Raw genomic sequence first — 12,276 nt, forward strand, 5'->3', positions numbered from 1 at the left:
CAGGTTAGAATGGGCACAAGTGAATGGAGGCAAACACTGGCTGGTATAGCACAGGGGTTAGTGCAGCAAACTGGCATGTTTGGGAACAAGACAAAACAAAACAATTCTCCAGCAAGTCAACAGTGGTCAGAGATTAATTCCATTAGATGAAGGAGCTCGGGGCCATTAGTTTTACTGTAGACTATTTCATGGGGATCAGATGTTTTCATTACAGGGCAGCATGACTCCAAGCTTCCAGAGGTGTCTGCATAGTATCTAGGAGCAAATTCTTGCAATGAATCAGATATGAAGGGCTCATAAAAGCAAAGATTTATTATCCTCATTTTCTCCAGCACAATGCCTCAGGCTGCTGACCCCACCAGTCTGTCTTCTGGAGGAAACATGGGGTGAAGGAGAGGGGTGGTTACCAAATACTGTGCAGTCTAATTGACAACACCCACTCCTCTCTGCCATCATGAATTGTGTTGATTCTGTGCCCCCTCCCTACACAGCTTAATGAGGAAGGAATTACATCAGTGTGCCACGTAAAAGGCAGTATGACATTATGCTGAGTTAAACCACATGGCTCTGTATAAAAGGGGAAATAAATACAGGTAGATATCTCCCTGACTGCCAACAGCGAATCACATATTGGTGAGGCTAGTGAGAACCTGACCTGGCTATGAAATATTAAACAGCTCTCAGATGCACTAGGATGCAGTAGATGCTGAACTCTCATCATGAAAAGCAGCCAGGTTCTCTTTTGCACTTCATTTGCTAAAGTGCTGATGGAGACTACTTGAGCTGTGGGATGCTCATTTCTGCTTATAACCTATTTTATTTAATAATGTATGTTAATGTCCGTTATTCTTCCTTGTTTCTACATCACTGAGTGAGTCTAATTCTGATGGAACATGCTGAATTGATGGCCCCAGAGCTGTTAGAGTCCTCCGTCTATCCCCAGGGCAGATTTGCTTGGGCAGCAGCACTGCAAGCTTCCTCCACATACTAATATGCCTCAGCCCTGACATAGAGGGACCCACTATTACAAACAAACCAAAAATTAAAAAAAAAATCCTGGTAGGGGTTTTTGCCCCCCCCCCCCCCAAAAAAAAAAAAAATAAAAAATTGGAAAATTCTGAAAACACAAACATTTTCAAATCCCCACTTGGAATGAAACATTTTGAGCAGTTCTAGTTAGTGTCTCCCATTATTGCCCTGTTAAGGTAGTGGTTCTCAAACAGTAGTCATGAAGAGCTACTCTGTCACTGTGGGGGAGCGTGCAGCAGTTATTCTGGTTGATGGTTGTATCCCCCTCCCCTCCAGGACTCTCAGCATTTCCAGAGGCCTTTTTAGCCACCAGAACTAAGAAAAACACCCGTCTTTTGCAGCACTCTGTGCTCCTGTTTAGCAAACCTGCATTTTCCCCTGCCGTTTCAACTGCTTCAGTATTCTTTTGCTCTTCCTGCAAAACTGTTTTGTAGTATTGTGTTCTACTCTGTCCATGTCCTCCATCACCGGTATTTTCCGTGTGTGAGGAAAAGGACTGCTGCATTCTGTCCCAGAGGTGGTTGCATGTCAGCTGTGGGTGAATTTTGCAGCTGTGCTTGTCACTTCGTTATGAGTGGGATTTCCCAATGGGCTTATTGTTGGCCTAAATCCTCTCCCACTCAAGTCAGTGTTAAAACTCTCACTGATTTTGATTAGAGCAGACTTAAGTAAGTACTGATTGGACTGAAAGTCCCACCCTAGGTCTGTATAACCTTTTGGTAATCTTTGGGATGAAAGATGCTATATAGCCATGGGAGGTGGTGGTGGTGATACATTAAACCTTGACTAACTAGTCCATCTATATGGATCATTTTTATTTTGCTCCTTAGCATGACAGATCAGTCTGTTCTCTGTCTGTTACACTAATGATGATGATGATAACCACAAATAGCCTGTGCTAGATGGTGCAGTTTGTCATTTAATGACTTCTGTTCCTGTCTTCTTTGCAGATCATGATCAGTAGATAGCATCTCACACCATGACCATGGCTCCCCGGAAAAGGAATCGTCATGCTTTGGGGTTTCTTTGCTGCTTTGGGGGCAGCGACCTCCCTGAAATCAACCTCAAGGATAACAACCCCCTCCAGTTCCTGGAGTTCTCGGTCCCGATCCCACCAGCGGAGGAGCTCAATGCTAGGTTCTCCGAACTTGTGGTGAGTTTCTGCCATTGAGCTTAATTTTTAGGGTGTGGGAGAGTTCTCCTGTGGAGTAATGTAAGCTGTTTGGGACAGGGACTGTCTTTTTGTTCTGTGTTTATGCAGTACATAGCACAATGGGGTCCTGGCCCGTGACAAGGGCTCTTAAGCGCTATGATAATACAAATAACACATGATGATGATAAGAAATCATATACTTAACGGGAGCTGGGAAAAACTTCCAGTGAGTCTTGTAGACTACTTCCCTGCATTGTGGTAGGATTTAGTTAATTGCTGCTGAATAGAAGGCTGTCTAACTGCTGCCTTGAATAGTTCTTCTCTAAAATTCAAAGAGAAAAGATGGACAATTACTTGGACACCAATAATATTTCAGATATGAATGGGATTAAATAGTTAACTATGGTGATTTCTTTCTCACAGGGCTAGGCAGATAGCCAGATTCAGGGTTGAGAAGTAATTTCTCTCAGGGCACATCATGCCATCAGTGCTTTGATCCCTGATCATTGTTCCAGAGATCAATTTCCTATGACTGCCTTTGGGATAAAATGAACTATGCTAAAGAGTACACTGGAAGGCTTGGGGTTTTGACCTGGATGTGGAATGGAGATAGTACTTGTCAGTGATTTCCTGCTGGTGACAGATGAGAATCATGTAACCATGATGATTTTGTTGTATCTGTCAGCTGCCTTTGACCGTGTGCTGGTGTTGATACTGCTGCACGTGTTAGCAGGAATGGAAGGAGTTGTCCAAGGTGCAAAACAGTGGGCGGTACTGAGCAATTTCTCAGTTCCTCTAATGTAGTGTGCTGGAGGATTCCATTTTTTGGTGGCCGTACCTCCCCCTCTCCCCCATTCAGCATGTATGTGAGGCTGTTGGGGGAGATGAAGACAATATGGATTATGGTGTCTACAATAGGAAGAGGATACCTAGCTGGACCCATGTGATGCAGTTGACCAGTTTACCCGGTGGCTGGGCAAGATTGGGGTTTAGATAAGGGTGAGATGTCTGTGACTACAGACAGCACTTAGGTTATGCTGGTGGGGTAAGGAGAGTCAGCACGACTAGCAAAGTAGATAGTGGCTCCCTCAATTGGAGTTACATGCCTGATTATCAAATAACTGGCAAAAAGGAATGTCCTACAGGATCTGCAACTGCTTCAGGATGACACACATCTGCAGTGGCCAAGATGTTTTTGCATCGTATATGATTAGTCAAAAGGTTGCAACCTTTTCCTTTGGATGTGGATATTGCCACACGGACCCACACGTTTGTCAGCTTGAGACTGGATTACTATAATGCGCTCTGTATGAGGCTACCCCTTGTCTATTGGAAACTGCAGGTGAAAAAGAATATGGGAGCCTGTTTGCTGACTGGTGTTTCTTATGGGGAGCACATTATGCCAGTGATCTACATCAGCTGCCAGTTTATTTCTGGGTGCAATTTACAGTGTTGATTTTTTTCATCTACAAATCTTTAAATGGTTGGTGCTGGATAGCTCTGCCTGTCTTTCTACCTATGTCCTACTATGATGGCTGACATAGCTGACAAAGTACTGGAACTAGTTTTCCCAGTGGAGGTCCCTAACTAAGATGTTTGCTGTCCACCTCGGTTTTCCAGAAACTGAATCTGCTGACCTTCAAGTCACACTGCAGGGTCTATGATGCTCTGCCAGGTTTTCCCTGGTGGGAAGATACATTTCTGAGGGGAGACTGTGTGTGTGTTGGGGGGGGGGGGGGAGGGTGGCAGGAGGGGTGAGGAGGGAATTTGGAGGGAGACCACTGAAATCTAAATAAACCAAATTCATTTCTGTGTATTTCTTGTTACTATTAGAACCATAACTTTCTGAGAGCTTAGTTGTGGGTGAAGAGTACTCTCTTTAAGAAGAATAAGAAAGTGTTACTTATTTTTGGAAGGTGCTCAAATACTTCGGTGATGGATATTGTACGAGTTCCTAGAGAGGCAGGGGGAGAGAGAGAATAGTAAGGGATTTCTGAATGTGGTAGCCTGGGATAGAAACTAGACTAGTAGATTGCAGGATTTGCCCAGGAGGCCAGGTTCACCCACAGTTCCAGGCTAATGCATGTTCTCTGAAACACTAAAATAGAACAGACCACATTTGTATTGACGGCCGAGATGAGGTTTTAATTGGATTAGAAAGGTTCAGTCTGTAAATGTGCCAGTGTAAATCAGCGACCTGGAAGTGCTTGAGCGGGCTCTGCATTGCATACCAGCCACCCCACTGTTTATCCTTCATGGTCTTTGAGACAAAAAACAGATATGACTGTGGAGTCTTTTGACCCAAATTTCTGAATGAAATGGTGGCACCGAAACAGTCTGAAATCTCTAGTGTGACAGAGGTGGCATGCCCTGGAGCATGCCCAGAGGGTATGGTTTGGCCTGTGCTATCTGTTCTGTAAAAGGGTATAACAAAAAAATATTCTTGCACTTAATGCATATATCTCTCATTTCAAAGCCCAAGCCTGTTTTCCCCTTGTGCAGCTAAAATCTGGGGCATTGTCCCACATTTCAGATAATATGAAAAACCAACCTTAGTTCACAGGATACTTTTCAGTCCACTCAATAGTCAGTATTCTGGACTTTCCACCTGACTTTGTGAGAGAAATGTCTACTGCGAAGGAACCCCTCAGGTGCTCAGGTAATGGGACATTGTAGGTCAGGTGCGTGTCTGTGTCTCTGCTGGTCTTATGATTTTAACTTGATCTCCAAACAGCTAGCTTTCTGGAAGCCTGTCTTGCTAATTAAATGGGAGATGGAGTTTGGAATGTGCTGGGATACTTATTCTAGGAGCTGGATGGTATTTTTGCAGTCCCATCTTCCCCAGTAAGATTCTCAGTGAAAGCAAGGAGGCTTTTCACTCTCCTCATGGGGCAAAATTAAAGCCCTGGCTGAGCTCAATGGGAACTGCCTCTGCATATGGAATGTCTGGTTTCCTAGTGGGGATGTTAACTCACAGGCCTTCTGCCCCAAAAGATTGCTTCAGAACTTGCTCCTAATGCTGTTGTCGTAACAAGTCCATGTCCTGTGCACCAGTCCTTGACCCAAAGCAAACACCCACTTGAGTTCTTGTGCTTCTGGGGCATCCATAGGCCAGCTAAGCTTTGCATCTCAAGGGCCAGCCCTAATTCTTCCTCTGGCCCTTCTGTATGAGGGAAAGAAACATCTGGAGCCAGACTCTCTTCTTCACCTCTCCTGGTAGTAGAACCAGAGAAGGGGAGGCCCTGCATCCTGGCGCAACTGTGGGGTGGCTTTGTGCCCCCAAAATAATAAAGCTGGCCCTAGGCTACCATTCTAGATGGCTTTTGCTTGCTCTCTTCCCAGCTGGCATTGTGCATGCTGCCTTGTAATGAAGTGCTGCTGCAGTTGGTGGCCTATCCAGTGTGTGCCAACCTGGTTGTGTGCTTGTTGGCAAATGTGGTCATGCTAAGAGAATATGTTTTCCTTTGCACAGATTTATTGACTGAAGAACTATAGAAAATCTGGGAGATTTTGTTTTAAAATCTGCTGCGAAACAAGGGGAAATCACTTAACTTCCCCCATCCCGTCCCAAAAAACCTAATTCCTTGTTGAACTTCATAGGTACTGTGAGGCTATGATACATCCTCTCCAGGTTGAGTTCAGATTCCCTCTGTTCAAGGACGTGTAAGAAGTCCAAGGCTTCCGTTGCTAGTGGAGGTGATTTGCTTTTGAAGTCTTATGACTCTGGAGGTTTCACCTCCCAAATCTGTCAGTTACCCAGGAAACGTGATCTCAAGTGTGAACTCAAACCACTCCAGGAAGGGTAACTGTGACTGCTGCAGACCCAGAGAAATCAGAAAAATGAAAGGAATGTCAGCTGTTAGCCAAGAAAGAAATGCAAAAGGCTTTTTTTAAGGACATTGTCAAAATAATCGCTCTCTCTTTCACATATCTATTTAGACTGGAAGCTCCATGGAGTGGGTCTGAGTCATCTTCTGTGACCTTTTACAGAGCTGAGCATGCTTAACAAAGCAGTGATGATAATATTTGCCTCACCTGGGTTACCAACACCACATTAGATTATTAGATCTGAAAGAATTTGAAAAATTCATAGTTATTTTCCATCTACACGCTGTTGGCTTTGCAGTACTTCTTGCACTTTGCTCAGCTTGGACACTGACTTTAGACTGGTCATATTCCCTTTCTGTTTCTCTTGCATGCAATGCTCTTGTGTGATGGGTTCCCAGTAAGGAAGGAATATTTAAATCCACCTTCTTGCTTTGGCCCCACAAAAAAGACTAATTTACTTTTTAATCCATGAACCATTTCTATCCATGTTACTTCTTTATTTTAATGAATAACTAAACTTTGGGCCTAAACTCCCCGAGTCCAACTCCTTAGTCACGTTCCCAGGAACAATAAAAACAGTTTTGACCTTGCAGACATTTTCTAAGACAGAATTTCCATTCACTCTGTGTGTGAAGATTTTAGGATTTTCCATCATTTTCCTCCTGCCTTCCACCCCTCATCATCCTTTTCAATAAAGAGGACTCCTTCCTGTTTTCCCCCCTTTCTGATCCAGTTACTCCAGTCCCTAATCAGATGGAGAGGTAGGTCATTGCTTAGTTGGGGGTAGCTTGCTCTCTCCCCTAAGGGACTCTGGCCCTGCCTGATGACTCCTAGCCCTCATTGGCATAGGTAGCAAGCAAGATGGTTCTTGAGCCCATCACTGCTCCAGCAGGGTTCCCAGTCTGAGCAGCAAGGGACTGGGTATCTAAAGTGTCCCTTCCTCGGCAGCATTGCCAGCTCCAGAAAGATCAGGTAAACAGGGGACCAAGTACTGAGCCTCTTTTTCCACAGGACTGAACATCTGCCACACTCTTGGCCCCTGCCAACCCTGGGAATGAGATTAACTGTGACTGAGAAGCGAGCTTGGTTCCCCTCCACAGCTATCTGCCATGCTAACTAGTAGCATAGGGACTCTCTGCCCCTTCCATCTATTACCCAAAATCTGGCTCCTTTTTCCTTCTCCTGTTGCCTCTCATCACATAATCCTTTGTGCTGGTTTCCATGGCACCTCACACAACCCCTGATTTCCGAGTTAGGAGAGAGCTCTACTGTATTATGTTGTCCCTCACAGAGGGTCCTAGAAGCACCTTCCCCCTACAGGGGTACATTCTTCTAAGCCTTTCAGGGCCTGAACTCTCGAATGCCTCCAATCTGCTTGAAACCTACCTATCTGCCTATGATCACTGCGCTTTCCTGACACTGCCTAGAAGTGAGTGGAATGACCATTTCCCTCAACCCCCTCCTCCCCAGGGTCACTGAGAGGCATCTGTTAAGAATCTCTGTCTGAGGATACCAAACAGCCTGAATTAACATGTCCCTGGTCCATTTCCACCTGAAGTGGCCTCTTGAATCACTCTAACTGTTCTCATCTGTGTTGGATGAATTGAATTCTAAACATGGAATGTCACTGAAGCTTGACTATCTCCCTATTAGTCCATTTGTCCCATGGAGACTGTCATTGCAGGTGGCACTGTCTCTTGGGTGCAATGATACTGCTGTTTCTCAAGCTATCCTCCCAACTCTCGGTGCACAGTGTGTGTAGTGTTACTGGATCCTTGGCAGAGATCGCTGGCCCTCTCAGCCTTCAGGTCGATGCTGTATTTGGGCAAGCCACAAAAGTAGTTGCTTTGATAGGACTATGCATGATGGGGTTGAGGGAATCTAGCCCTTTCAGAGTGAAGGAGCAGATGCTATATGAGCCCTCAGTTATTTGGGGGTAGTGAGACTTTTCCCTCCTTTATTTGGTTAGAGGCAATAGGAGGGGCACAAGTGGGTGCATAGCGAGAAACCACACTTTGAAATCTCCATCTGATTCTACTCCATTACAAGAATGGAAAATAGGGAGCGGAGGAGAGTAGATAAACTAAAAGACTGGAAATGGGACATGGAGCTTTTCATTTCTAGGTCACCAGCCCTAGATCACCAGACTGAAATCCTTGATTTCAGATCCAGCCCAGGGTTGGCAGTGACTGGACATTGTAACATTTGGATGGCTGCATGATAGAGGATGCAAAATGAATTGGTGGGTCTCCGTTCCTAGTAGGCACATCACAGAAAACACCATCACAATTGGCACCCTTGTTGGCAGTCTTGTCAGAGAGACAAAAGAATGAATGGGCCATGAAGCCTAAATTCCCATTAATGCTGATCCTTCAGGAGAGAGAGATTGCAGGAGAGGTAGGCAGTGGTAGATACCCTGGAGGGTAGGGATAAGATACAGAGTGTCCTAGACAAATTGGAGGATTGGGCCAAAAGAAATCTCATGAGGTTCAACAAGGACAAATGCAGAGTCCTGCACTTCGGACGGAAGAATCCCATGCACTGCTACAGACTGGGACCAACCAGCTAGGCAGCAGTTCTGCAGAAAAGGACCTGGGGGTACAGTGGACAAAAAGTTGGATATGAGTCAACAGTGTGCCTTTGTTGCCAAGAGGCTAATAGCATATTGGGCTGCATTAGTAGGAGCATTGCCAGCAGATCGTGGGAAGTGATCATTCCCCTCTATTCGGCACTAGAAAGGCCACATTTTGAGTATTGTGTCCAGTTTTTGGCCCCCTACTTACAGGAAGGATGTGGACAAATTGGAGAGAATCCAGTGGAGGGCAATGAAAATGATTAGGAGGTTGGAGCACATGATTTATGAGAAGAGGCTGAAGGAACTGGACTTGTTTAGTCTGCAGAAGAGAAGAGTGAGGGGGGATTTGATAGCAGCCTTCAACTACCTGAAGGGGAGTTCCAAAGCGGATGAAGCTAGGCTGTTCTCAGCATTGGCAGATGACAGAACTAGGAGCAATGGTCTCAAGTTGCAGCAGGGAAGGTCTAGGTTGGATTTTAGGACAAACATTTCCACTAGGAGGGTGATGAAGCCCTGGAATGGGTTACCTAGGGAGGTGGTGGAATCTCCATCCTTTGAGGTTTTTAAGGTGCGGCTTGACAAAGCCCTGGCTGAGATGATTTTGTTGGGATTGGTCCTGCTTTGAGCAAGGTGTTGGACTGGATGACCTCCTGAGGTCTCTTCCAACCCATATCTTTTATGATTCTAGGAGGTTAGTATGGGAAGCATGTACTGCTGTTGCCCATACTGTACCTGTTCTATGGTTAAATAGGACATCTAGTTCCAGGATTTGAGGGAATTCTAATATTCACCAGACTGGTTCACCTGTCCCTAGCTGCTACCATTGTGTTTTATATACAGATTCTTAACTCTTGATAACTAAGTGTGTATTATGTTGGCTACCATCTTGTAGTCTCTCTGTCTGAATACTGTGTTTATAACTAGCCTTCACCTGGTTATTTAGGTGCTCTTTCTACATTTGGTATCTTGTCTCACAAGCCAAAATATGACTGACTGAAAGTGCAGCATCATTTTCAAAATTGCCTTCTGTCACAATACAGCATTGTTGTGTCCTACTGGCAAAAGTGATTTTTCTCTCCTTAAAGGAAATTCAGGTTTTTTTAAAAAAAATATTACAGGATGAAGGACAAATCTAGGAAAATCAGAATCTGGGGCTGTCCGGGGAACTCGGTCATCAGGTAACCCTAAATTGTAGTGGATACAGGACAGTTACTGAGCAGAAGCTATAAAGAGAATTGGAGAGGAATTGCTGAGGTTCACAGCCGAAGTGCCATCCTTGAGTGGACTCGAACTACCATCTTTTTGGTTAACAGTGGAGTATGCTGACCCATTGCACTGATAGGGCAAAGCTAATCCTCTTCCTTTCAGGCTATGTCTAAGGCTATGTCTACACTGCTGAAGGAAGTCGACTTACTTTAAGTCGACTTTCAGCAGCCGATTTTTAGAAATCGCATCAGCGTGTCTATACTTCGCTGTTTGCGCAGGTCCCCTGCATTTACACCGACCAGTCTTAATTCGAATTGCAAAGCAGTGCAATGTGGGTAGCTATCCCACAGTGCAACTAGCCACGGGGGCTGTTGGGACGAGTGTCATCATCCCATGATGCAACTCTGCTTCCCCCCTCTTCCCCCCCCCTCCCCAAACAAACAGGAAAAGTATTTTCGCTTTGCATTAGGGAATCTTTGAAAACCAGGTTCTGCAATGAGATGCAGGACTGATTTCTGTTCCTGTATGTTGTTTGCCTTTGGTGAACCCCCCCACCCATCAATAACATCGATATCTGTGCCCACGAAATCTCTCCTGAATGGGATATGATTTAATAAAGAAACGTGTTGAAATGATGCAAAACTTTATTTCTGAACATTCAAGTCATGGAGGAAGGGGGGGGAATGTTCATTCACTGTATCAAGGGGTAGGGTGGTAACTTGCTGGCCAGCTGTTAGCGTGGCTGCTGCTGCTTTCTGCTCGCCTCCACTGGAGTGGAGGAGAGCAAGTACTGCATCCTGGACAATCTCCTCTGACACTTCTTCGGGGTAGGGGAGGGGGAAGGCGGCAAAGTCCTTGGTTGAGAGCATTATGGAGGGGCTGCAGCAAGACTCTGTGCTGCCTCCGCTCTTCCTGAAGCTCCACAAGCCACCGGAGCATCTCTGCCTGGTCCCGTATGATTTGCAGCATTTCCTGCGTGATCATCCTGTGATCATGCTCCATCATTTCTCGGCGACTCTCCCTGTCCATGTCCATATTCTGGGACAAGATCAGCCTCCATGCTCTTTGCTCTGTCTCTGCGGCAGCTGAGGCATTCATGAGTTCACCAAACATGTCATCTCTTGGGGGTTTTTCACCCTCTTTCTAATCTGAGCTAGTCTTTCCACAGCATTTCTTGAGGGTCGGTCCTCATCATTGACCATGGACTGTGACATAGCAGAGGTATCGATGCTGTGGGGCGGCACCATGGTGGGATCGCCATCGAGACTTGCATGCAACTCATCATAGAAGTGGCATGTTTTGGGCGAGGAGCCAGAATGGCTGCTAGCTTCCCTGGCTTTCTGATATGACTGGCGCAGCTCCTTGATCTTCACGTGGCACTGCTGAGTGTCCCTCTGGTGTCCCTTCTCCAGCATGCCCTGGGATATCCTCCCATAAATGTCCAGATTCCTTTTGCTGGCTCTGAGCTGAGCCAGAACAGACTCCTCACCCCACAGCCCAATGAGGTCTAAGGCCTCTGGTTGACTCCATGCTGGAGCGCGTTTGGGCTTTGCAGTAGCCATGCGGAGAATATTGACAAAGCTCTCTCCATGCTGGCAGCACAGGAAATGAACATTCAAATCTTCTCGGGGCTTGAGGGGAGGGGACTTTCCTGGTAGCATGACCACTGAGTAGCACAGCGTGACTGTCCAGAGCAGTCAAAACGGGGCATTGTGGGATACATTCCGGAGGTCAATTAATTTGATTTAAGTGACGTTTTGTCTACACTGAAACTAAATCGATTTAACAAATTTGATTTAGGTGCTATGCCACTTGCAGAGGTGGTCTTATTAAGTCGATTTTCCTGGCACCTTAATTCGAATTAATTGTGGTGCCAGTGTAGACGCAGGTGTAAGTAGGTCAACTTAAGTGACTTTAAGTCGAATTAAGTTGCCAGTGTAGACCAGGCCTAAGTTTAAAACACTTAAAATGCTGTAGAGCTTCAGTATAGACACTACCTATCCCAATTGGAGGGGTTGTCCTGTCAGGATAGGTAATCTACCTCCCCAAGAGGTGGTAGCTTGGTTGATGGAAGAATTCTGCCATCAGCCTAGCACTGTCTATTGAGGTGGGGAAGGGGGGCTTAAGTCAGCTTAACAATGCACTCAAGGGTGTGCATTTTTCAGACCCCTGACTGACATAGTTAAACTGACCTAATTTTCTAATGTAGAGCAGGCCTCAGTGAAGCTGTTGCTGGTATCCCACCAGAGCCATGATGGCTGTTCAGTGGACTATGTGAAATAAGGTTGCTGTTATCAGTCTAGCTCCCAGTGGACAAGAGTCCATGTTTGAAAGAACAAAATGAAAGACCAACCACTGCAAATGGTGGCAACTCTACCTCTGAATAAAGGTGAGAGACTGAATGGGTCATGAACATGGAGGACTCCTATCTATACAGGTGATCCCGTGGGACAGAGCTGACGTACACTGGGTGGGGAAGTGTGGA

General features: G+C 45.7%; 1 protein-coding gene across 4 annotated transcripts in view; it reads left to right on the forward strand.

The window, feature by feature from the left end:
- Positions 1-12,276, forward strand: part of DAAM2 (dishevelled associated activator of morphogenesis 2) — a 252,754-nt gene that overhangs the window by 102,245 nt on the left and 138,233 nt on the right. For all 4 annotated transcript variants that reach the window (XM_067564774.1, XM_067564777.1, XM_067564776.1 and 1 more), the window contains exon 2: positions 1,980-2,182. In XM_067564774.1, coding sequence (XP_067420875.1) covers positions 2,009-2,182 — 174 coding nt within the window. In that variant the 5' untranslated portion in view covers positions 1,980-2,008. The remainder of the gene's footprint in view (positions 1-1,979; positions 2,183-12,276) is intronic.

This window comes from Emydura macquarii, unplaced genomic scaffold (genome assembly GCF_026122565.2).
Source record: "Emydura macquarii macquarii isolate MOO-44397 ecotype Brisbane River unplaced genomic scaffold, CSIRO-AGI_Emac_v2 contig_2676, whole genome shotgun sequence".
Lineage (NCBI taxonomy): Eukaryota > Metazoa > Chordata > Testudines > Chelidae > Emydura > Emydura macquarii.